General features: G+C 40.1%; 1 protein-coding gene across 2 annotated transcripts; it reads right to left on the bottom strand.

The window, feature by feature from the left end:
• Positions 1 to 1367: 1367 nt before the first annotated feature.
• Positions 1368 to 17316, bottom strand: LOC309497370 (tripartite motif-containing protein 16-like). Of its 2 annotated transcripts, XM_082167616.1 has the most exons (5): positions 16517 to 17316; positions 5323 to 5394; positions 3061 to 3217; positions 2863 to 2910; positions 1368 to 2653 (listed from the first exon to the last, which is right to left on the bottom strand). In XM_082167616.1, exons 1-5 carry the CDS (start codon positions 17087 to 17089, stop codon positions 2115 to 2117), a joined length of 1389 nt encoding a protein of 462 aa, XP_082023742.1. In that variant the 5' UTR covers positions 17090 to 17316; the 3' UTR covers positions 1368 to 2114. The 2 variants fall into 2 exon arrangements, with proteins under 2 accessions (XP_082023742.1, XP_082023743.1); XM_082167617.1 differs by lacking the exon at positions 5323 to 5394 and having other exon boundaries at positions 16517 to 17303.
• Between the last annotated feature and the right edge of the window lie 7675 nt (positions 17317 to 24991).

Genomic DNA, 24991 nt, shown 5'->3' with positions numbered 1-24991 from the left:
ATTAATTTATAAAGTCGCAAACACACAATAAAATGCACAAGTTGGGTGCTCGACAGAGGAAATAAACCCCCTCCGTATTTCAGGATTTTATGCATGAGTTGCTCCGGGAGTTCCTTCACTGTTTTGTTCTGGTGTACATAGATTGTGATTTAATCCCAGACCCTTGCCGAACATCGCAAACACGTTGCCAAGGTCCTCCAGAGACTTCAACCTGTTCCTCAAGGCTGAGAAGTGCCAGTTCCACCAATCTGAGATCCAGTTCCTTGACTACAATGTCAACCAAGATGGCATTTCCATGGACGAGAGAAAGGTTTAGTTTAGTTTAGTTTAGTTTTATTGAGAGTTTGACAAGGCAGGATATTGAAGGACAAAACCCTGAAATGTATCAAATAGAACTCATACTCAAAACAACCTTACCTACTTTATATAAATGAAATAAAAAAAATTATAATAAATAAACCAACCAACCAGGTAGGGTAAAACAGATACACAAAAAAACCTGGAATACATCAGGCTTCATACAAACCTCTTCACAACTGGCCAACTCCCAAAACAGTCAAAGAACTTCAGAGATTCCCGAGAAGGGACATTCTGGACTCTGATCTACTCACCGCCTTCCACAATGCTCACCCAGAGAGACCCGCACCACGCAGCAGAAGTCGTCCACCTTGACACCGGGGTCCTCGATCCTCAGGAGCGGTCCATGGAGAGGAGGGTACTGTCACGGAAATCACCAGGCTCCACCCTCACTCAGCCACAGCCATCCCCACCAGCCATCACCCATCCCCTCGGCACCTGTTAAAAGGACCCGCTACACACACACACACACTTTGTCTAGTCTCGTCTAGAGCTCACCATTCCTTATCTCATCATCTGCTTCCCTCAGCTGCCTGCATATTTGCTCATTTTCAGTTTTTGCAAACAAAGAGTTTGGATTTATTTTAAAACTTGCTGGTCTTTCCAGTGTGTGTTTCCCTTGCAGGTTCATGCTCTTAATTCCTCTGGGATTAAGTGCATCTGTATTTCATTCCTTGTAATTGATGGGTTAATGGATGTGTGCTGTTTTGTCTAAGTGTATGTAATTATTGTTGATGAGCTCACCAGGAAAAAATGCATACAACTAGGATGTGATGACAATAAATAAACAAATTAATAAATAACATGATAAACTTGACCTTTTATTGAATATTTCCTTCTCTAACTGCTTACTATAAAATACAATTTCCAGTATTTTTAATGTCATTAGGAAAAATGTCAGCTAGTTATTGTAAGTTATCATGTTGTAAATGTCAACTGGCTATTGTAAGTTATCATAGGTCTTGCTAAAGTGGTTGGTGTTGGTCATTGTAAAAAAGAAGAAGAAAAAAGTCAATAAGACCTTTTATTTATACATCTACATTATACATCATAAATTTATATATATTTCTCCATCCTATGGAAATCTAAACAGTGACAATTTTAGTACATTGTTGTCGTATAAACATTGTTATATGATTTAACCTGTTCATTAAATATATATTTATATTTACCTTTATTCAGTAAAGAGCATTAAATAATCATCACCATACACAGCAGTCATAAATCATTACAATTCAAATCAAATTTATTTGTTTAAATTTGGATCCCAAAGAAAGCCATCTTTTTATTTAACATTATTAAAAAAAATCTGTAAAAAAATTCTTAATTCTTTTTTTGCATTGTAAATATTGTATTACATTGGATGTTATTTTTAAAGCAGAATGCACTTGATTTAGATTTTGCAATATGTAGAATACTAATAGCAAATAAAAATAAATCAATTTCACAAATAGTACAGAAGCTCATTTGCGCGATTGCATTTTAGTGGCTTTTTATTTCTATAGAAGTAACTCTACTTCTATCGACGGAGTATCAAGATCAGACGCCATAATGCTTTTTAAACTGCCGTAAATCTTTTTAAACATGTTGAGCTCACGTCTGGATGTTAAACGCAAGATATTCTGCAAGATATATAAGACTGAATAAGAAAAAAAAAAGTTATCAATGGGTCTGTAAATGTCAAGTAACTAAGGCAAACTGCACAATTTGCAGAAAAGATGGGTTTCCCTTATTTTGCCTTGAAGGTGGCAACCCTATCAACACAGTTTCACTGATGATTCTAAATCATCCCACAACACAGGATCAACCCTAAACCCAGGATAGAGTGTGTGAGTGAATGTGGTCTGGACTGTGTGTATGAGGCTCATTGTGTCAGAGACGCTGTAGAAGGACAGAGTTCCTGCACTGTGATCCACATACACTCCTATTCTACTGCTGATGGGCTTCACAGGGAGTTTAGTCTTTATGTTATTGTGTCTGAATGAGTATCTGGAGGGAGTGCAGAACAAACTCCAGGACTGATCATTATATCCAAACCAACTCTCATTCCCCCGTCCCTTCCTGCTGATGCTCTTATATGACACTGATATAAACACACCGAACCCACTCCACTCAATCTCCCAGTAGCAGCGTCCACACACACTCTCTCTACACAACACCTGAGGCACATCATCAAATCTGTCTGGATGATCAGGATACGGCTGCTCTGTGCCAGTGTCAGTAATCTCTCTGTTCTTCTTAGACAGACTGAGGCGTTTATTCACAGTGTTCAGATCCAGAGTGAGCCGATGGGAATCTGATGGAGAGAAAACACATCAGAATCAGGAATTATCAATCTGTCAGATCTATTAATGTAGCTGAACTCTTCATGTTCAATGTATCTTGTGCAAATCATCATTCACATGATCAACTATAAAACTCTTCTGTCATGTTTTCTTTCACCTTCTACAGGAAGAACATGAACACACTCAGTGAGTTTCTCTGCTTGTTTTCTTAGTGACTTACATTGAAGGAAGTCGCTCCTGGTTCTGGGAACAATGTTGGTGAAAGTGACTGTGGAAATCAACAGACATGAAGAGTGTGATTATCATGTCAAGAGAAAATGATCCCTGTATCCGTTCCTAAGACATTTCTAATATGATCTTCTACATGATATGAGATGATGGAGGATCATTTCTGAGAGCAGAAGCTCCAGGACTTTACCTCTGTCAGAGATCTTGAGCTCCTCTTTGCAGAAATCCTCCAGTTTGTCTTTCAGCTGATGGTCAGATTCTTTCTCGCCATCAAAAGAGGAGAGAGAACTGAAGGGATTGTCATTTATGTCTGTAGATTCAGGAGTTGCTGAGAGAGACTGGAAACTCTACAGAAAACAGAAATCAAAGCTCATCACCTCAACACTTCATCAATAACCTGCACTACTGTCAGATTTGTGCGGCTCTTGATCTTTTGTAACCCTCCTCAATCCAGCACTTTCACAGCATCAGCTTCATTCCATGTTGAAGCCACAAGATCTAGCATTTGCCACTTAAACTATATGTGAACTTTCTAGAAAAACACTTGGATGATAAAACATCTGTCAATAACATAAATGTAACAGATCACAGTTGACATTCAGGGCTGTTTCTAGGCACAGGTGACCTAGGCGCTTGCCCAGGGTCCCAACAGCTGGAGGGGCGCTAATGAGCTGCTCAACGACCCCATTACCACGGTAACATAATTACACTGCACTTAAGCAAACATTCACTACATGCTAAGTACATTTAAGCTCAATATTAGCATAAGAAAGATATTATATTTTAGATGTATTGGAAAGACTGCAATCATAATTCTCAAAATGTAGTGTTTTGAAATTATATGTTTAAAGAATGAATGACAGTAACAGTGAAAACATTGAAAGTGATTTATTCACATGTGGAAATACAATCTAGAGTTCAGTAATATACCATCACTAAAGCCTTTGTTTTATTCACATAATAATAGGGCAAAGTTGGATAAATTCATAATATGTGCCTTCCACATATTTTACTAGTTTACTCCTTCAATATGTGTTCTTTCAAGCTGCTATAAAGAAAACGTTGAAAATATACATTAAGATGTTTATTTTATTACATTTTGTTTACTTGCGGCAGTAAGTTTCTCCCGAATTTACCAAGAAGTTAGCATTCCAACGCGACATGCCGAGATCCGTCTGTTTACTGAAGTCTGTCATGACCGGTATCGCTGTAAAGCTCTGAGTCTCCTGCACAACGCTATGTAACCCAAATATGGGCATTTCCTTTCTATCAGTAACCAATCGTGAATGTCCAAAGGGGGATTTAAAGTTAAGACGATTTCTCATTAAGAGCTATTTAAATCTTTAACTGCCATTTTCTCAAAATGAGTTTTTTGTCATTCTCCAGTACAAACATCTCAGCCTATGTAGCACCTGTGTACACCAAACTCTCCAGTTATACACTTAGCAGTATTCTGAAGATATTTTCTGAGGGATTTGTTAATAAATCATTCATGGCCTGATTTATGTGACATTTTAATAAAAAAAATATGGCGAAAATCTATTTTTTATGGTTATGGACAGTATATTTTGATTTCCTAGGTAATGAAAGCATATATCCTGAAATCTATGTTTTTATTTTCATCTTGTGTGTAAACAAAATGAAAAAAGAATTTTGCACCTGGCTTTATCATATGTTCAGATCTATCTACCAAAAATATATGCAAAATCGTGCATATTTAATGAAATAATGCCTAATTTGCATAATTAAACATACACATTTCTAAAACTTGTAATACTTTTTTTATATACTTGTGTAAGTAATCAACTGAGGAAGTTTCATGGTGATATCTATTATTTAAAAATGTTACCCTATTCACCTGTAGTGTCTCGCCTTAATTACGTTTACTAAGTACCTGTCAACATTTGGGTACCAAAATACGGGAGACCTGAGGGGGTCAGTTCAACCACATGCGGTTTCATGTCATCTATACATTACACACCCCATCGCCAAATCATAGAAAAATTCAGTTAAGACAGTTGTATTCATCTTCAACAAATTAATATACAAAAAAACAGATTTCTAAATCTGTGGCATAGGCCACAAATCTGTGAGTAGGCTACAGTTTTCAAAACTGAACAGGTGATGTTGTGTAATATTCAGTTACTGTAAGAAACTGTTCCAGCGGGTGGAGTTTACTGGTACTGAATATTACACATCACCTGTGTATAGCCTACACCATTTACTGGAACAGATTTTCACTTGAGCCATGTTTTAGGGACAACAAGAAGAAACTGGTTTGCAGACCTTAAAGACCTTGAAGGAGCATGTGGCTTCAACAGAGCAGTGATATAGAAAGGAGCTAGTCCATGAAGGGCTTTAAAAACAAACAACAGTATCTTAAAATCAATCCTAAAATTAACAGGGAGCCAGTGAAGAGAGGCAAGGACAGGGGTGATATGATCACGCTTACGAGTTCCAGCAAGGAGACGAGCGGCAGCATTTTGAACCAGTTGTAGACGAGAAAGGGAGGCCTGGCTAACACCTACATACAGAGCATTACAATAATCAAGGCATGTTGTGATAAATGCATGTATAACCCTCTCAAAGTCTGTGAAAGATAAAAAGGGCTTAAGCTTAGTAAGAAGCCTAAGTTGAAAGAAACTGGCTTTCACAACAGAATTGATCTGCTTCTCCATTTTAAAATCACAATCCATTCTGACTCCCAGGTTTGTTACAACAGACTTAACATAAGGTTGCAAAATGGCCAGATCTATTTGTGAGACATCAGAGGTCCCACTGGGTCTAAGAATCATGACCTCAGTTTTACTCTCGTTAAAATAAAAAAAATGTACAGCCATCCAGGCTTTAATATCATTAAAACAGTCAACCAATCTTGTTAGAGAATTACCATCATTTCTTTTGATGGGCAGGTAGATTTGCAAATCATCTGCATAGAGATGGAAACTGATGTTGTGTCTTTTTAATATTAAACCAAGGGAGAGCAAATAGAGTGAAAACAGAATTGGCCCGAGAATCGAACCCTGGGGAACTCCACATGTGAGAGACACAGAAGGTGAAATAGAGCCACCAAAACTGACTTTAAAATCTCTGTCTGACAAATATGACCTAAACCATTCTAAGGCAGTGCCCTTAATCCCCACGGCATGCTTGAGGCGAGAAATAAGGATACTGTGGTCAACTATGTCAAATGCTGCTGTGAGATCTAAAAGCATAAGAATTGCACAATCTCCAGAGTCAGATGAGATTAAAAGATCATTAAAAACTCTCAAAAGTGCAGATTCAGTGCTATGAAATGTCTTAAAACCCGATTGAAACACCTCAAGAACACCATGTGTATCTAAAAAGGACTGCAACTGTAGAAGAACGGCCTTCTCTAAAATCTTCGAAAGAAATGGAAGTTTAGAGATAGGGCAATAGTTTGAAAGTACTGATGTGTCCAAATTTTTATTTATTTTTTTATGAGTGGCTGCACCACTGCTTGTTTAAAATAGGCTGGTACAAAACCTGAAGCAAGGCTGCTATTTATAATTTCTTGGATGTTAGGTCCAATAGTGTCCCACACCTCTTTAAAAAGGCGAGGTGAGACAATATCAGTGGGACAAACTGAGGGTTTCAAATGTGTAACAATATTTGTAAGATTAGCGATGGATACAGACTCAATCGGGTGAAAACAGCTGCACACTCTATGGAAATGGAGGGGTCAAAAGCAGGAAGTGAGATGCTTGCTCTAATTGAGGCAACCTTATCCACAAAGAAATGGAGAAATTTTTCACAGGCCTCAGAGGATGCTACATGATAAACAGATTGGGGAGTATTAAGAACAGAGCTAATTGTTTTAAAAAGAACATGAGGTTTGTGGCAATTATTTGAAATAAAATCTGAGAGATACTTGGTCTTCTCAGCTTTAACAGTTCTCTGATAACTGTGCAAACTTTCTGTGCAAATGATCTTTTTTCCACTTGCGCTCAGCTTTTCTACACTTTTTTCTAGCAGCCCGAGTAAAATCATTTATCCAAGGTTCAGATTTGAGTTTTGAACACATGGATTTAAATGGGGCAATGGTGTCAACCATAGGATCCCATAGCCTCCCTAGCAATATTAAAAGCACCAGAGAATTGCGCAGCAGTGGTGGGTTTGATCATCCTGCAGATATAAGGTGGAGCGTATTGCTTAGCGGTTCGATAGGGAAGAGAAACGTCAAATAAAACAGTCGTGTGATCAGAGAAGACAGCTTCGAATACGTCTACATTACAAATAGGTACACCGTATGATAGAACAAGGTCTAATGTGTGACCATGGTGGACCTGTGTCAGACCAGAAACAAACTGTGTAAGATTAAAAGTAGAGATGCACCGATTACAATTTTCTGGGCCGATTCCGATTTCTCATTAATGGCGCTTTTCCACTGCATGGTACGGCTCGGTTCGGCTCGGTTCGGCTCGGTACGGTTCGACTCGGCACGGAACGGTTCGGCTCGCTTCGCTTTTCCACTGCGTGGTACGACTCGGCTCGGTACGGCACGGTTCGGTTCGCTTTAGCTCGGTTGCTTTTCCACTGCAGTTAGTACGCTTCAAAGTGGGTGTGACTGACCGTTATAGTTGCCGTCTCTACTGCCATGACATCATCATATTAAATGCGAATTTTTCATTCCGTGTTTCCCCATCCACTCCTCGGCAACCAACGAGAGGAACGTCTGCACCTCGTCCACTGACCACGATTCATTTCTTTTTTGTAAGTTTATACTCTTTTTTTTTTTTTGAAGCAAATACTTTTAAAACAGGCACTACAGTGTTGGCTGTTGTCTACTGGCTATTTAAATCTAGCGGGTTTAGTGTCTCGTGTCGTAAATACAATGACGCTGGTAGTGATGATTCTGTCTGACCAATCAGTGATCTGCAGTGTTTTCACGTCACATTTTAGTATCGGTACGGTACGCTTGGAACCTCAACAGAGGTGGTACCATTTAAAGCGAGCCGAAGCGAGCCGTACCGTACCGTACCATGCAGTGGAAATGCGTCATAAGTGAGCCGTACTGAACCGAGCCGTACTGTACCATGCAGTGGAAAAGCGCCAAAGCGTGCCGTACCGAACCGAACCGTACCGTACCATGCAGTGGAAAAGTGCCATAAGTTTGACCTGCCGATACCGATTTTAGCCGATTCCGATTTCATTTTTTCTGACCACTTTACAGCACACACAAAATATTTATTTTGTATCTTTTCTGTAATAGAACATTTTACAATTTGCATAGTACATATTTTTTTGAACAGATAAATGCTATAAAATAGAACTATATAAATTACTCCAGGTGTGGGTAATTCACACACATCTAAAGTGCAGTGTTATGGAAGAACCATTTCCTTTTCACATTCAATATCCAATAATTTTTTTATACATGTATTTAGCAAACTAAACGTCTGTATGAAAACAGGGAATGGCGATAAAATAATATATAAATAAAAAATTAAATAAATATAGCCTTGCAGTATAAAGATATTTCTCAAAGCACACACACACAGGCCTATTGCAATCACTTGTACAAACTGAATAATAAAACAAGTTTAAATGGGTACATTTTCTATAAATATTGTTCTTCGTTTTCTTTTCTGACATTGCCTACTCCAGTTCTTGTTAAAACACGCACATTCTGTGCATTTTGGGCACTTTTTTGTGAAACCCTATTTAGGCTATTTTGTCCATCAAAAGTGTGCTTTCCCTTTAATTGAGCATGAGCAGTGCAGCAAATAGACTCAGCGCCGAAACACGCGCTTCACTGCTCACGACGCTCCTGCTTGACGCTCACGCGCTGCTCCCGTTGTGATTAACATGCACGCCGAAAAAAAATACGCGCTTGCGGTCTGAACGGACGTAATTCACGAGGTTTCCTACATGTGTGTTGTTCCGCATGCACGTGTGATGCTGATGTTGCGCGATGTTAATCATGCGGCGCCCGAGTGCATTTGACCGGAATAAAATCGGTATTTGTCAGACTGACCGGCCGGTCGCCGGTCACGGCCGATCACGTGAAAATCGGCCAATTCCGGTCACCAGCCGATCAATCGGTGCATCATCGATAAGATTTAAAAAGCCTTTTGCCAGCGGATTTGTAGGACAACACACATGAATATTCATATCACCTACAATTAAAATCCGATCATATTTCGTCATAATTTCAGACAGGAAATCAGAAAAGTCACTGATGAAGTCCTTATTATACTTAGGAGGTCGATATATAACTGCACATAGTACCGGCTGAGCTTGACCCAATTCAAACATGGTTAGTTCAAAACTTGAGAAGGAGACCAGTAACAGCTGTCTACAGCTAAGTATAACACACCGTTGCCATGAAAAACAGAGCGTTGCTATGGACGCAGGATTCTAACCGTAGAGACGCAATGGACTATTTTCTTTAGCGGAAGCAATACAATCGTTCTTTTTTTTTTATTTTTTTATATTTTATTTACACATTTTCAATTACACAAACAGTGTAAATATAGACAGAAAAAATACAAATAAAGACACATAAACTCAAATATAAATTAAATAAGTGGAATAAACATTCCCTCCCTCAGAAAGAAACAAAATAGTATAGATAATATAAAAGTAAAATCAAAAAAAAAAAAAAAAAAAACCTGCTCAGAAATAATACAAGAACATGCTTGTTATCTCAACAAAGTGAAATACATGTACATGGCGAGAAGCACCGATAATGCATACACACCTAAATACCCACAGGGTTATAGTCTCGACAAGTACAACATAAAAGGCTGCCACATTTTATCAAAGGTCGCAGAGGTCAAACAAACGCTATGTCGAACCCTCTCTAGATGCAATAGATGAGTGATTTCTAATAACCAGGTCTTAAAAGATGGCACATTTTCATTTTTCCATAAAGTTAAAATATTTATTTTTGCAATGACCATACTATATTGTACCGTTTTTTGTTGAAGATGGGTTAGAGTAGTAAGGTGTCGGGCCCCGCCCAATATAGCAGTGTAAGGGTCTGGGGTGATATCACAACCATGAATCGTGGAGAGGCAATTGAAAATATCAGACCAGAATTCATATAGTTTGGGGCAGAACCAGAAGAGATGACCAAGAGTGCCCTCTTCTGCTTTACATTTTGGACAGATTGGGGAAACAGAGGGATAAAAAGAGTGTAGTTTAGTGCAGGAATAATGGAGTCTATGGATTACTTTGAATTGGATGAGTTGATGTCGAGAGTTTATCGAGCAGCAGTGGATGGAGGAAAGGCAAGTATCCCAGTCATCAACACTGATTGTAATACCAAGATCTTTCTCCCAGGCTTCCTTTAGGTGTAGAGTAGGAGCAGGCTCATAAGCTGTAAAAATGTTGATAAAACGAGAGACAAGTCTCCTCGAATCAGGGGCCTGGTTTAGTAGAGCGTACAAATCTGTGGAGACAGGGAGTGACTCAAAGTTTGTTATGTTTTTGCGTGTGTAATCCCTAATCTGGAGGAAACGAAAGAAATGTGAAGGTGGGAGTGCATATTTTTCCTTCAGTTGCGTGAAGGTAGCGAAAGCTTTTTCAATGTAAAGGTCTGCTAAAGTGGCAAGACCTTTGTTCTTCCAGATCACAAAAGTGTTATCACTTAAAGAGGGGGGGGAAAGTGGGGTTGTGGCAAATAGGGGTGTAAGCTGAAAAATCGGGTAGATTGTAGGCTATGTCTTTTTAATTTGTTGCCAAATTCTTAGGGAGCTGGCAACTATGAACCTATAACCAGCGATAGCTGTCGGAAGTTTGTTTGTTGAAAAGAGAAGAGCGGGAAGAGAGCCCTTGGGAAGGTCCTGTTCAATTGCAAGCCATGCAGGGGTAGAATCTGTAACATTACCTGGGTGTGCATTTTGCCAATACGTCAAGGCTCTACAATTTGCGGCCCAGTAGTAGTGTTGGAAATTAGGCAGGCTAAGGCCTCCTGTCGATTTGGGTTTGGTGATGTGTTTTTTAGAAATGCGGTGTACCTTAAATCCCCAAATGAAAGAAAAGATTATGGAGTTCAAAAGCTTGAAAAATGTTTTCGGTATGAATATAGGCAAAGATTGGAAAAGATAGAGGAACCTAGGGAGAGCCATCATTTTAATTGCGTTCACGCGCCCTATCATAGATAAGGGTAACAGTCTCCAGGTTTCAATATTAGATTTAAGTTTTTCTAACATATTTAAATAGTTCAATTTATAAATTTGTTTGGGGTCTTTGGGGATAACCAATCCTAAATATTTTATTTTGTCTGTGACAATATGGAAGGGCAAGCTGTTAACAAAAGTTATTTTTGAGAGATAAGAATTCGCTTTTGTCCCAATTTATAGTGTAGCCAGACAGTTCACCAAATTTATTAATAAGTTCGAGTAAAGGAGGAACCGATTCTTCAGGATGGGAGAGGAACAGGACTACATCGTCCGCGTAAAGCGAAATACGGTGGTCCACTTTGCCTAGGATTAAAGGAGCAATGGAGGGGTGATTCCTTATATTGGTGGCGAGAGGTTCCATTGCCAGTGCAAAAAGTAGTGGGCTAAGCGGGCAGCCTTGACAACAGGAACGTTGCAATGAAAAAATGGGTGATTTGTCACAATTGGTGACAACCGAGGCTGTCGGGTGGGCGTATAGCATTTCGACCCAGGAGGCAAAATTATCACCCAGACCAAACTCCTTTATCACCGCCAGGATGTACTTCCATTCGACCTGGTCGAAAGCTTTTTTAGCATCAAGGGCTAGAACAGAGATTTCTATCATATCTGGCATACATTATATTCATTAACCGTCTGACATTGAAAAAGGAAAATCTCCCTGGAATAAATCCAGTTTGGTCATGGTGGATTATGGTTGTTATACACTTGTTTAGTCTTTTGGCAAGCACTTTAGTGAACACCTTAAGGTCAGAGTTAAGGAGGGCAATAGGGCGATATGAAGCGGGGTCTAACTCATCCTTATCTTTTTTCAATATCAAGGAGATGTTGGCTGAATACAAGGTGTCAGGAAGCAGGCCAGTAGCGGTGGAGTGGTTGAACATCCGTAACATGAGAGGAGTTATTTTGTCTGAGTATGCTTTGTAAAACTCTATGTTAAAACCGTCTGGGCCAGCCGCTTTTCCATTCGGGAAGGAGCGTATTGCCCTCTCAACTTCCTCTTGAGTTATATTTGCGTTTAGGTCTGCTTGTGCTGAGGTGTTCAATTTAGGTAGATGGAGGGTATGAAGGAAGTCAGAGATTTGCGTGGCATCTGCAGTGGTTTTCGATGTGTAAAGGTCTTCATAAAATTGGCGGAAACATTTATTAATCTCTTTTGGATCTGTGGTGATAGTACCTGTTTTTGTCTTGATTTTATGGATTGTTCGTTTAGCCTGTATGCTTTTAAGCTGACGGGCTAATCATTTATCTGGTTTGTCAGCCAGTTCAAAATGTTTTTGTTTGACCTTTAACAGCATAGTGCTCACTTGGTTAGAAAGAATAGTGTTATATTTGAATTTAAGTTTCACAATCTCATTCAGTGTAGAAGGTGAGGCAGATCGTTGAAAGTCGCTTTCAAGGACTTCTGACATTTCCTTCTGTCTGTCTTTTTTCAGTTTAGCCTCGTAGGCTATGATGTGGCCCCGCATTACAGCTTTGAAAGCTTCCCATAGAGTGGAATCTGTAACGTCAGATGTGTCATTATGGGATAGATAGTCTGTTATGAGGTTGGCTGTTTGTTGGCGAAAATACATATCGTTGAGTAGTAGCGGGTTGAATCGCCAGTCAAATGTGGGTTTTGTCCTGCCTAAGTCTATCTTTAGTTCTATAGGGCAGTGGTCGGAGATTAGAATGTTGTGGTATTTAGTGTAGATAATATCAGAAGTCAATTTAGCATCTGTTAGAAAATAATCAATTCTTGTGTATGATTTGTGTACATGTGAAAAAAAAGAGTAATCTCTAGCAGCGGGGTGTTGAAGCCTCCAGATATCAACAAGGTTCATAGATCTAATTAGGTTATTTATGGTAATGGTGGACTTGGAAGGAGCAATCGGGCGTGTAGAAAGCCTATCAGTAAAACAATCCAATATATTATTGAAGTCTCCTCCTGCAATTAAGTGAGTGGTGGAAGAGTCCGGAATGAGATTATAAAACTTTTCGAAAGAAGCCAGGGTCGTCAAAATTGGGCACGAAGATATTAAGAAATGTTACATGCCGTGACAAAATATGACCCGTTACAATGATATAGCGACCGTTTGGATCAGAGATGGTTGAAATGTGTTGAAATGGGACATTTCGGCGAAATAGTATAGCTACTCCTCTTGCTTTAGAAGAAAATGTTTACTGATAAATTTGCGACACCCAACTGCATTTTAGCCTCCATTGATCTGAATGTTTAATGTGTGTTTCCTGTAAAAAAAATAATGTCCCCAGACAGAGATTTCAAGTGGGAGAAAACCTTGCCTCTCTTTAAATTGGTTCTTAAACCTCTGACATTCCAGCTTAATAAGGTTAGACTGCCACCTTGTGGCGAGGATGAAAAAGTGCTAGTAACCATGAGATAATATCAGAATAATGTGGTGTGATAACAGCAATAATGGTATCGGCACTGAATGTACGAGCAGAATAAAAGAACGAGAAAACAAAAAACAAAAACATAACAGAGGAAAAAATGGCAACAAGATGGTAACATTAATCCCACCCCACTGTCTACTTCCCCAAACGAAGCAGAACATGAATACCCCCATAAACATTGGGAAACGATTTAACACTACAAAGAAATGTCCCTTCGCCGTCGGACTAATTGTACGGTTCAATGAAATAATCATAGCATACAATTACCTTAACAGTGGGCCCTCTGAGTGGCCCCATCTACCCTCATGTCTATTTGCTTACATATAAGCTAGGGAGGGCAAAGAACAGAACTTGCTCAACGTGAGAAGACGGAAGACAGCTGGCTAGTCCGGTGTCGCGCGCGCCTCTGGAAACAGCTGTGAGAGAGCGGGAGTGTCTCAGGTCGGCTGCGCGCCGTGCGCGGTAGCAGCAGGTGTAACAAACGTGTCTATGAATGCCTCGGCATCAGTAGGTTTAAGAAATGTTTTCTACTCGGTCCCAAACGTGAGAATCAGACGCGCAGGAAAAAGGAGACCGTGTTTTATTCCTGCCTCCCTCAGTTTCTTCTTTACGCCATCAAAGGCCCGGCGCTGCTCGGAAACTTCAGGTGGAAAATCTGGATAAATGCTGATCCGGGCTCCGTTGAATGTCAGTGGAGATTGCAGGCGGGTGAGGTTGAGTATTTTCTCCTTCTCTGGGAAGTGGTGTATTTTGGCGATCATCGTGCGCGGGATTGTGCGCCTATCCGATGAGCTCGGTCTACTTTCAGGCCAGTGGGGAAGGTGTCGGATCCGAGAAGTTTTGGCAGGAGGTCGGCTATGAAATGAGTCGGATTTCCCTTCTCAACTTTCTCTGGTAAGCCCACGATTTTTATGTTTGACCGTCTTGAGCGGCTTTCGAGGTCAGTTAATTTGCGCTTCATGGCTGTGTTGGATTCAATCAATTCCTCACAGCGGCGCTCGAGACTTGTTATGCGGGTGTCATGGTCGGTCATTGCTCCCTCAAGATCAGTAATACGTGTTGCATGGTTGGTAAGGGAGGTTTGAACGAGGTGCAGTTTTGAGTCCAGGCCATTAAATCTGGCCGTTATGTCCTCTTCCAGTTTTCCAATAGCCGCTAGGATGTTAGCCAGAGTGGGTTGTGAACTTGGGGTCTCGCTGGTGCTGGTGGTTGCGTCTGTAGTTAGCTCGGTTTGGTTGCTAGCGTCGTCGTCTTCTTCAATGAATAAAGTTGTCTTGGCTTCTTTGGCAGGAGAATCAGGGTTCATAGTTTTCCCTTTACCTTTAGGTTTGCCCATGGTTGTACTTAAAAGATGCAAGCGTGGATTTTTAGTACAATTTTTGTGAGGGTTTGACGGAGCTCCACGAGAAAGCGTCTAATCCATGCGGTGCTCACTAGCGCCCCCCCTACAATCGTTCTTAAATCAATAAACTCCTTTTTAAATCAATATTTTGTGTCAAATTATTGATTTATTTGGTAGGTAGCCATGTAATAAGCGGGATAATGTAGAGCGAGGCGGTTGTTATAGCGAATAAAACCCCTTCAGGCTGATTCAAGACCTCTCCGCTTCGCGTTGGAGTCCTGATCAGCCTGTCGGGGTTGTATTCGCTATAACAACCGCCTCGCTCTACATTATCCCTTACTTATCTTATATAGCCTAGCCGTTTTGAACTTGTATGGACAGAAGCGCATTCCTGAACATGGCTGAGGGATTTCACATGCCCCAGTGAAATCCCCCATGAGTGAACGTCATGATTCATTTCATCTGGAAGATAAGACAAGACCCCACAGCTGTGTGGGAGCACTTTAAATTGAGCATCAAGTGAGGACAAGTGAGGACAACATCAAGCGAGGGCAAGACAAAGGTAGTGTGCCAAATATGTGCTTTGAAACTGCCCTACCACAACAGCAAATCAAGTTAAAAAATAAAATCTAGTGCTGTCAAACCGTTAAAATATTTTATCGCGATTAATCGCATTAATGTCATAGTTAACTCGCGATTAATCGCACATTTTTATCTATTCTAAATGTCTCTTGATTTCTTTTTGTCCCATTATTTTTTTCTCATTTTAATGCTCTTATCAACATGGAAAAGTGGATCGGCTTGCTTTGTGCAAATGTTTTTTTTTTTTGAAAACAACATTGGCATATACTGTAGTATTCAATTTGACACTAACATTCTCACTTGGAGCAAATAATCTCTCACACAATGTAACACTGTCCATCAATAAAAGGGTGAAAGAAATACTGACGAGGTCCTGATATTGACGAGGGGCGGAGAATTCGCATCAGCTGTGTGTGCTTGGCCAACAAGTGGTATTTCAGACTGGACGTGCTGCGAAGCCTGGGATGATAGCTCAGTTCACAACGACAAAACACACAGATCACTTTGGTCTTGTCAATTGAACCATTTGGCCACTTTTTTTAAAATTAAACTTTCCATTCAGAATCTTATTGGCATCCATTTCGGCGTCTCGCGCTCATCATTCATCCACTCAAAACGTAATGTTAAAGGCGCACACTGGACGAGAAGCGAAGCGCAGCGCGTCGTATTTAAAATTCGAACACATTATTCTGCGTTTTTATTGCTGGCCACAAGTTGTCCTAGACGCGGCTTCTCGTCCGGCCGGCTCGCAAGCCCAAACAAGTGTGTGCGGCGTGCCTGTTGTTTTGTTTTCGGTCTAGCTAGATCCGGTGGTGTTGTAGTTTTACTAACGTTACTAGTTGTTGCAAAAGCATGTGAAAAAAAACGACAAAGTTTGTTAGGCGTTAATCGCGCGATAAAAAAATTAACGCCGTTAATAACGCGTTAACTGACAGCCCTAATAAAATCACAAAGTCATATTTTGTCAAACCTATAAACATATAAACTGATAACTATGTTTACAGTGCATTTTCACCATCGTTTCTGTTAAGTTCAATGCAAAGCAAAAATATGCTCAGCAGTGAAAGTCCACTTGCAGTTACTGTTCACTTCTGTGACGTCTGCAGTGTGAACGATGTTACCTGATTATATAGGTGCCAATATAAACATTCATTCATCAGTGTGTAGTTTAATGTTCATACCTGTTTCTCTGTCCTCTGTGCTGCAGCTGATACAGTGTCGTAGTTTTTATGTTCATCCATCGAACACAGCACACATATACACTTCTGATCAGTGCGGCAGAAAACATCGAGGAGCTTGTCGTGTTTCTGACAGATCATCTCCTGCAGTCGTCCAGTGGCATCAGTCACTTTATGTGGCTTATGTGAGTGAAATTCCTCATGATGGTCGAGATGAGTTTGACAGTAAGACTCCAGACACACCATGCAGGACTTGACGGCTTTGTGTTTTCTTCCAGTACAGACGTCACACTGCACATCTCCAGCTCCAGTGTAACAGTCAGCAGCAAGTTTAGTCTTCTTCAGTTTCTCCACCATTTCAGCCAGAATGGTGTTTTTGGCTAAAGCAGGTCTTGGACTGAAGGTCTGTCTGCACTGAGGGCAGCTGTAGACTCTCTTCTCATCCTCCTGATCCCAGCAGTCTGTAATACAGATCTTACAGTAACTGTGTCCACAAGATATGGCCACTGGATCCTTCAGGAGATCCAGACACACTGAACACATGAATTCATCCTGAGTAATTCTGGCTTCTGCCATTTTACTGCATGAATAAAGAGACACAAACACACAACAGCTCAACTACACTTCAGGTACTCTTTCCCTGAACTCATGTGTAGCAGGATGCAGTTGTCTGGCTCATGCCTCCCTAAGTGACGCTTAATTTGCTGCAGCTGTGAGTGGTTCTGGGCAGTTAACTTTGAGCCAATCGCGAGGGCTACACCCCTTTATAAAACGGGACTTTTCTATTGACAAATGATGTCACCGGTACGTGACTTGTCTTGTTTACCTGCCCAGTGACCTGATGTCTGCCTGGTTATCGGTCTACCGTAGCGCCGCAGGTATGGTTAGCTACGTTTCTCTTTCCACTTGTTAACTTTATAACGTGGGCTTATAGGGAATGTTTTGTGCTATAGAATCCCCGGTGCGGCAGCCCTTTCACCAGCTGAGTGTGCGCCCTGCAATCAGCAATCAGAGCTCAGGGCCTGTGACGCAATGCTGTTAATCATAGGTATGTTGTTATACTGAGTAATGGTTGAATGGTTAATGTGGGACATATTTGTAAATGGACATCCTGTGCACTTTAGGGAGTGCTATTTAACCGGGAGTGCGGCCGCCAGTTGGCTACATCGATGCTGAACATCTGCTGCTTTGCTTATGCTTTTCACGTTACGTGTTTATGGATTTTCGTCGTACCCGGCTGCCTTTTCACACGGGACCAATGATTAAACCTGTGGTTAACAGGCGGCTGGCTAGCTACATCGTTGCCTGTTTAACACTGTTTGATTCTTCCTGTCATTGTTGTGAATCAGTGTTTGAGTGTAGAGTGTTCGATGGACTGACACCACGTTAATTGTTTTGTTTATTTCTTTTAACTCTTGTATGGAGGCCTTTTCTTGCTGCTGATATCCAAGAGGATGGGCCTAATTTTGATTTCTCTTGTTTGACCTTTTTTTTGTGACTTGTCCATGTTTAATTGTTTATTTTGATTTAATGTGTGATTGTGAGTCTGTTCATATTGCTAATCCAAGTACCACCTTGGGCTTTAGAACGGGTGGCTTATTAGACATTGTGTATTGTAATTTTGTTTAACTTCCATTGTCCAGGTGCGGAGAACTGCCAGTGGGAGCAGTGCCCCTTGCGGTGGCGGGTCCCTTGGTGTGCGTGGCTGCGTTTTCACCAAGTGTGGTCATATCTCTTGCGGTGTGTGTGTGAAATTTGACTCGTGTGATTGGTGTTTTTCATGGATGCTCATTGCTCGAGCCACTAGCCTCCCACTGGTAAGATTCCGCCTTATTCCCCTCCTCTCTCGGGTGTGTGTGTGTTGCGAATAGAGTATAGTGAGTGGAGTGAATATTGTGTGTGTTTTGTTATTTGATTTGGTGTACAGTGCATGTTGTTTGTTGTGAAATCTCAATCATTGTTGAAGTGAAAATAAATTCTATTTTTGTACTGGACCACTGTCTCTGGCTATCCATCAACGAACTTGAGTGCTTTGGTTGAACAAATTAGTTAATTCTTTGGGTGAAAGTCCCATCGTGGCGTAGTCTGCAAACTGCCTGGGCCTAAGCCCTGTATTGTGTATCCCTTCTGCCACACATGTGATTCCTGTTTCCTGGTTCTGTGTTTGAGTGAAGTGTGCAAATTAAATGTCTGGAAGTCTTTACAGTCACAGATCACAAAACGTCCACTAGATATCAGTCTCAGACAGACACTCAAAGAATATAAGTTACAGAGAATCAGGCCAACATCATTAATAACCAGTGATGGAAAGAGTACTGAAAAAACATACTCAAGTAAAGGTACCATTACATTCCAAAACATGTAGTGTGAGTAGAGTAAAAAGTAGTTGTCCAAAAAACTACTTGAGTAAGAGTAAAAAAGTAGTTTAAAAGTACTCATGAGTAGTGAGTACTGAGCTGCGGATTCTACCCCCTTATAATAAACACTGTACACTTTAATTCATAAAGTACAAAAAAAACATTGTACATACTGTAATTCACATTATCTTTTGTTCTTTGTCAGAAAGATTGAAGAATATATATCATCCATCTTTTTAAAATGCATCAAAACAGTACACATCACCATTTAAATCAAATTGTTTGGAAATATATATATATATATTCAAAATTAGGCGTTGAGCATGCTTGTTGCACATAAAATATCAATGTTCATAACTGTGCAAATAATAAAAAATAAAAAAAAACTTTAGAAACTCGTACGATAGTTCAGCATCACACACCATGAGATGGGTTAAAGAGAGAGTTTAAAAAAATACCCAATTTCTCTCCAAAACAGTACCAGTATTTGTGTTTTGATAAAGAAATCACTAATATTATCAGATTACCTCACCTAATGCACTGAAAAAGGCTAGGATAGTGAGCTAACACTAATTACACTGTAATTCCATGCCAATAAATATGTTACAATTTAAACGTAAATGCACATTGTTCTAGAAGGGGGGGCATCATCCCTTACATTTTACACAGCTACATTTACTCACATTGTAATGCTGATAATATAATTTGTAAGGACAATTGTGCATTAAATAGGGAAGTATATCCGGGGAAACTTTTACAAAAGAAACACACACAAACAAATGCATATCTCTTTATAGTCTCAGCGAAGCTGTTTTATCAGCAGCATCCACAACAACAAATGTTGAACTTGAAAAATGTTTTTGCGCAAGTGCACTTGCTAAATGAAGGCGGATTGTATGAAAAGGATCAATAAAAACATGTTGTTTATTAACGAGCTGTAGTCACACACTGACAGAAATGCAGTTCAAGTTAACACCATGGTTCATAAGGTGCACTGTATACTGAATCTGGTCCTCCAATTTCAGTACAGAAGGTGTGACACTGTTTTCCACAGTTTTAGAGTGTCCCCAATGCACCTTCACAGCGCGCACCACGCGCAACGAGCTTCCGACTTCTCCAAGTGACTCCTGCATGTCAAACGCGAGGGAGAGACAGCAGTGCACAGATCACGACGCTATGAAGTAAATGGGAGCGGGTATTCACCGCATTATGAACTCGTCACTTGAGGGCAGGGACGGACTGGGACCAAAAATCGGCCCTGGCATTTTGGCCCAGACCGGCCCACCACCACATAAGATCACAAAAACTAGCCATCCGTGCGCTCCCCTAAATATGTATACCAACTCCTACTCCTTAAAACTACTAACGCCATGTAATGTGTAAGCAAGAATCAGTGAGAGTTGACACATTACATACTGTACTTCAAAAAAAGTGGTGTTGAATAAATTGTAAACTTACCCAATCAAAAAGGATGAACAGGTGATCTCCTTATAAATCCTTTAAAAAAAATCAGGAGAGGACATCTTGTCTGTGACAGAGAGAGAGAGAGAGACAGAGAAGGATGGTAAAAGATCGATCAGTGATTGATAAAAGTAGCAGTTTATAAACTGACATGAGAAAGGATTGATCCGATGATCACTGTTTTCCAAACAAAGTGGTGTTGAATAAATTTTAAACTCAGAAAAGTCAAAAGGAGTCCTGTGTACCCCTCCTTAAAACTCAAGACTGTGACAGAGAGAGAAAGAAAATATGATAGATTATTGATCATAGGATAACTGTCTTTAGCATTAGATAAACTGCCAACTTACCAAGTAAAAAAGGATTCAGGTGAACTCATCATCCAATAAAGAACAAGTGATGGCATCCTGTGTGTGAGGGAGAAAGAGAGAGAAAGAAAATACACATTGTAAATGATTGATCAAATGATCAGTGCTTTCCGAAATATAGCACTGAATAAACTGTTAACTCACTTAGTCAAAAGGATGCTTGTGAACTCCTTGGATGAACCTTTAAAAACAAAAGAGCAGTGTGTGTGTGTGTGTGTGTGTGTGTGTGTGTGTGTGTGTGTGTGTGTGTGTGTGTGTGTGTGTGATTGCTCAGATGATCAGTAACATTGAATTACTGTAAACTCACAGAGTGAGCGAGAGAGGGAGGGAGAGGTTAGACCGCTGCTACATTGCAATGAATATTTTCATAATCATTTCAAAAACATCTTACCTTATTAAGCCACAAGAGCAGCTTTCTCAATAATTCACTCTTCTCAGCGACCCTATCGATGACTACGTCTGAGTCCAATGCCATGAGAATGTCTTTTCAGTGGCCATCATCATAAATGCCTCCAGTTTGTTTGCTGACAAAGTGCTCATAAGTCTGTTGAGAACGTTCTTTCACAGGCCACCTGAGTCAGGGAAAGGGTAAGCAGGAACTTATATGCAAGCCCAAGAAGATGATATGCACCTGACAACATGTTGAGCTGCCTGAGTATTTCATAGCAGCACAGTGGGCAATTTTTTGCAGGAGGCACAGCTTTTATGCACAATGTCAGTCTCCTTTTCCTGTCCTATCGAAACATCCTCCACTGTTCTGGTCTTGTACTCATCCAGATGTGATGCTTTGAGCCTTTTGTCCTGCTAAACTTTTTAGTTCTGACTGTAGATTGTCCACTGTAGCTGTGCTGTCAAATTTGATGAGGCATTTACTTAAGTCTTGAAGTGCCTGACTATGAAGAGAAGTGGCCCTGATCTGCTGAAAGTTCCTGGGGTCCAGCCAGGCCAAATCTGCAAAAAGAGTGCCATGTGTCATAAATCTTCTGTGAATGGCCTCAACAGCTGTATCAAGAATTGAGTGTTGTACATTGACCTTGTACGCTCTCTCTGCATCACTTAGAGGCTCATCCTGAGCCATCTCTTCAGCCCTGCTTTTTGTTTTCTTTGATCTTTTCTGAGGCAATGCAGTCTCTACCTCAATGTCTGTTCCTTCATCCCTTTCTTCAATGTTTTTATTTGTCCATTTCACAAACGTGTCCGCCGCTGCCTTCACAATCCCTTGCTATGCGTTTGAGGCTCTCTTGTGTGGCAATCACCATTCGATGGGCAGAGAGGATGTCCATCCTTTCTGTCTGGAGGTACTTGGAGAGTGGAGTAGTTTGGTCAAATATTCTGAGGAATATCGGAGCAGTTAACACGGTTTCATATTTATGAAGGCCCTCTTTAAAGCCTTGGGCTTTGGCACGTACAGTTGGCTTTTCATGCACCGCTAAACTCATAATTTTATCAATCAATAAATTCCTCTTGAAACAAACTTTGTTGTATTATTTTAATTTAATACTGTGAAGCTGCTTTGATACAATCTGTATTGTGAAAAGCGCTATACAAATAAACTTGACTTGACCTTCTTTTCGATGGCTTCCAGTGTGAACAATACATCAGTGAAAAGGCCATTCTCTGGCTTTCCAGTGCCTCATGTTTGGCCCACCATCTTGTCTCACCAATTGGAGAGAGGCGCCTGTGGCTTTTTTCTTTACTTTGCTTCTCCCACAAATTGACCCTCTGGTAAGACTCTCTGATGAACACCGCTATGTCGTTTAGAAGATTAAACAGTGTAAGAACTGATTTTCCTGCTAAAACAACAGCTGAGATTAAATTCACCCTGTAATAAAGCAATAAAAAGCACCCTGGACAGAAAATCACAACGAAAGAGCACAGGACATTGTCCTGTCCAAACTTTTCTCCTTCCTTATCTCTGCATCCTACTCTCCCTCCTCCCTTCCTCTCCCCCTGAGTCAAGTCACCAAAAGTTCACTAAGAATGTCTATATATCACATATGATGTATCTTGTGAATCTATTGTTTTTCCTTTTCATGTTTGGTATCATTTTAAATGTCTGTTAAATTTATCAAATTTAAATTTAAATGTTAAATTTCATTGCAGTCATTGGTACTATTAGAAAGATTGAGAACTTATGAGACCAGGGCTGCGTTCAGCCCCAACAAAACGTTGCACAACGTTTTTTAAACAGAAACGGTGATGCGTTGAACACACTGTTCTGATGACGCAAGAGTTGCAACTATGGCAGCTGAGAAGGCCATTCTTTGTGTTCTTTGTGAAGAATTTTCGGAGCCTGATGAAGTCGGTATAAATATGTGTTTAATACTACAAAATATGCCCGATGTTACAGTTACTGCACTTGCCACCCAGAACAAAACATCCCAATCGAGTGAAGGGATTGCTGAAACTGAACAGTTCTGACACACCCACCAAACAAGAGAAAACGCATCTCAAACCCCATTGCACACCGGTGCACGCCGTTTCCAGGAAACATGACGTTCAACCCGGAAACCGTAGCAAAACGTCGCGCACCGTTTTGAACTTGAACGTGCCCCCGTTCTCCTCTTTGGGTGATGTCTCTTCAAGATATCTGATAATTCTCCTGTTATGATCCGGGCATCTTTCTCTCTGTTTTCCTCCTCTTTCACACAAGCACACACACTCAGCTGATCGTTTTAACAATGGTGTCGTCCTTACGTGGAAAACTCAGGAAAACTTCTTTGTTTTAAGCATATTGTTGTTGTGTAAACGTACCCTGAGTTGACAGCCCTGAAATAAAACATCTGAACCTCGAACGATTTCAGAAACAAATCATGAATCATTAAAGGGGACCTATTATGCAAAATTCCCTTTCACATGGTGTTTAAATGCGTCTTTCCAAAAATCCATTCACTCATTTTTTTATTCCACAAAAACCTAAACAGTCTCAATTATCAAGCCTTTCTGAGCATTTTGACATTCTGAGCAGTAGGACATTATACCGCTTAAGCCCCGCCCACGACCGCTGACAGACTATTACTAGATTACTAGTAGATTACCACTTCAAGAATCAATAAGGCATAAGATCAGCGAATATTATCTACGAATGATGTGTAACACATTTACAAGTGATGAATAGTTTACACTTTAGATTAGGGGATGCAGAAAGCGTTGTAAATTATTTATTCATGCGATTAGACATCATTGTGTTGAACACTGTTACTTACCTGTTACAAATGATCTGTACGTGTATACAAGGCATTTACAGCACTTTCTGCACCCTCTAATTGCTACATACAAAAAAAAAACAATTTATTAAACATTTATGAAACGCATATTCATGTTTTGTAAATGATTAGTTAATCATTAAATGACTTATAACTGAATATACAAAACATACAATAATTAAAGGGGTGGTAAAACACGATTTCACTTTTCTAACTTTAGTTAGTGTGTAATGTTGCTGTTTGAGCATAAACAACATCTGCAAAGTTACAACTTTCAAAGTTTAAAGCAAAGGGAGATATTTGCTTTTAAAGAAATCAATTTCTAAGAACTACAAAAAACGGCCAGTAGGGACTACACGACATTCCTGCGGGCTTGCTGACATCACTAAGCCCAATATTTACATAAACCCCTCCTCCGATGAAGGATTCGCACAACGGCTAGTCCTGAAAGTTCCAACTTTAAAAACAGAAACTGTTTACGGGCCACAACCTGTAAATATGATTTATTTTTCGTCGTTGTGTTTTCCTATGATAGTTCGTATTGTTAATTGTTCGTTGTAGCAAGGAAGTAAACGAAGGACAACGCTGTTTGGCTCCACAAACCAGTTTGTTAAATGCTAACGTTAATTCATACTTATCCGACAAAAACATACAAACTTCTGTTTAATATCACCAGCGCAGCGAACTTGGAATGTTCGTGGTTGTTGTCTTTTATGTGATCAGTGTAAATTATTCTTTGATTATAGCTTTTATGTATTATCTACATGCTTGTTTATCTACAGGCATGCTAAACATGGTTTTGTGTTTGATTTGGCTAACGTTACTGTTGTAAAGCCAATGTTTAGTGTTCGTATTGGATTAATAGTTCAGGCGACAGATATTTAGCTACAATCGTTCTAAATATACAAAAGTAACAGTGTCATATAGCGATCTGCAGTCCTAAAAAACATACCTTTCTGAAACGTCCTTTAACAGCCGTTCTTGAACAGTTTCTGCTCGATCCTCTCCACTAACATTCTCTGGGTCTGATTCGGGCTCAAACTAGTATGGCAATATTGACGCCGTTGTTTACTGAAGCACAAACTACCG

This window comes from Leuciscus leuciscus, assembly GCF_965113295.1.
Source record: "Leuciscus leuciscus genome assembly, chromosome: 4".
NCBI classification, from domain to species: domain Eukaryota; kingdom Metazoa; phylum Chordata; class Actinopteri; order Cypriniformes; family Leuciscidae; genus Leuciscus; species Leuciscus leuciscus.
This window is presented reverse-complemented; position numbering and strand designations above follow the sequence as displayed.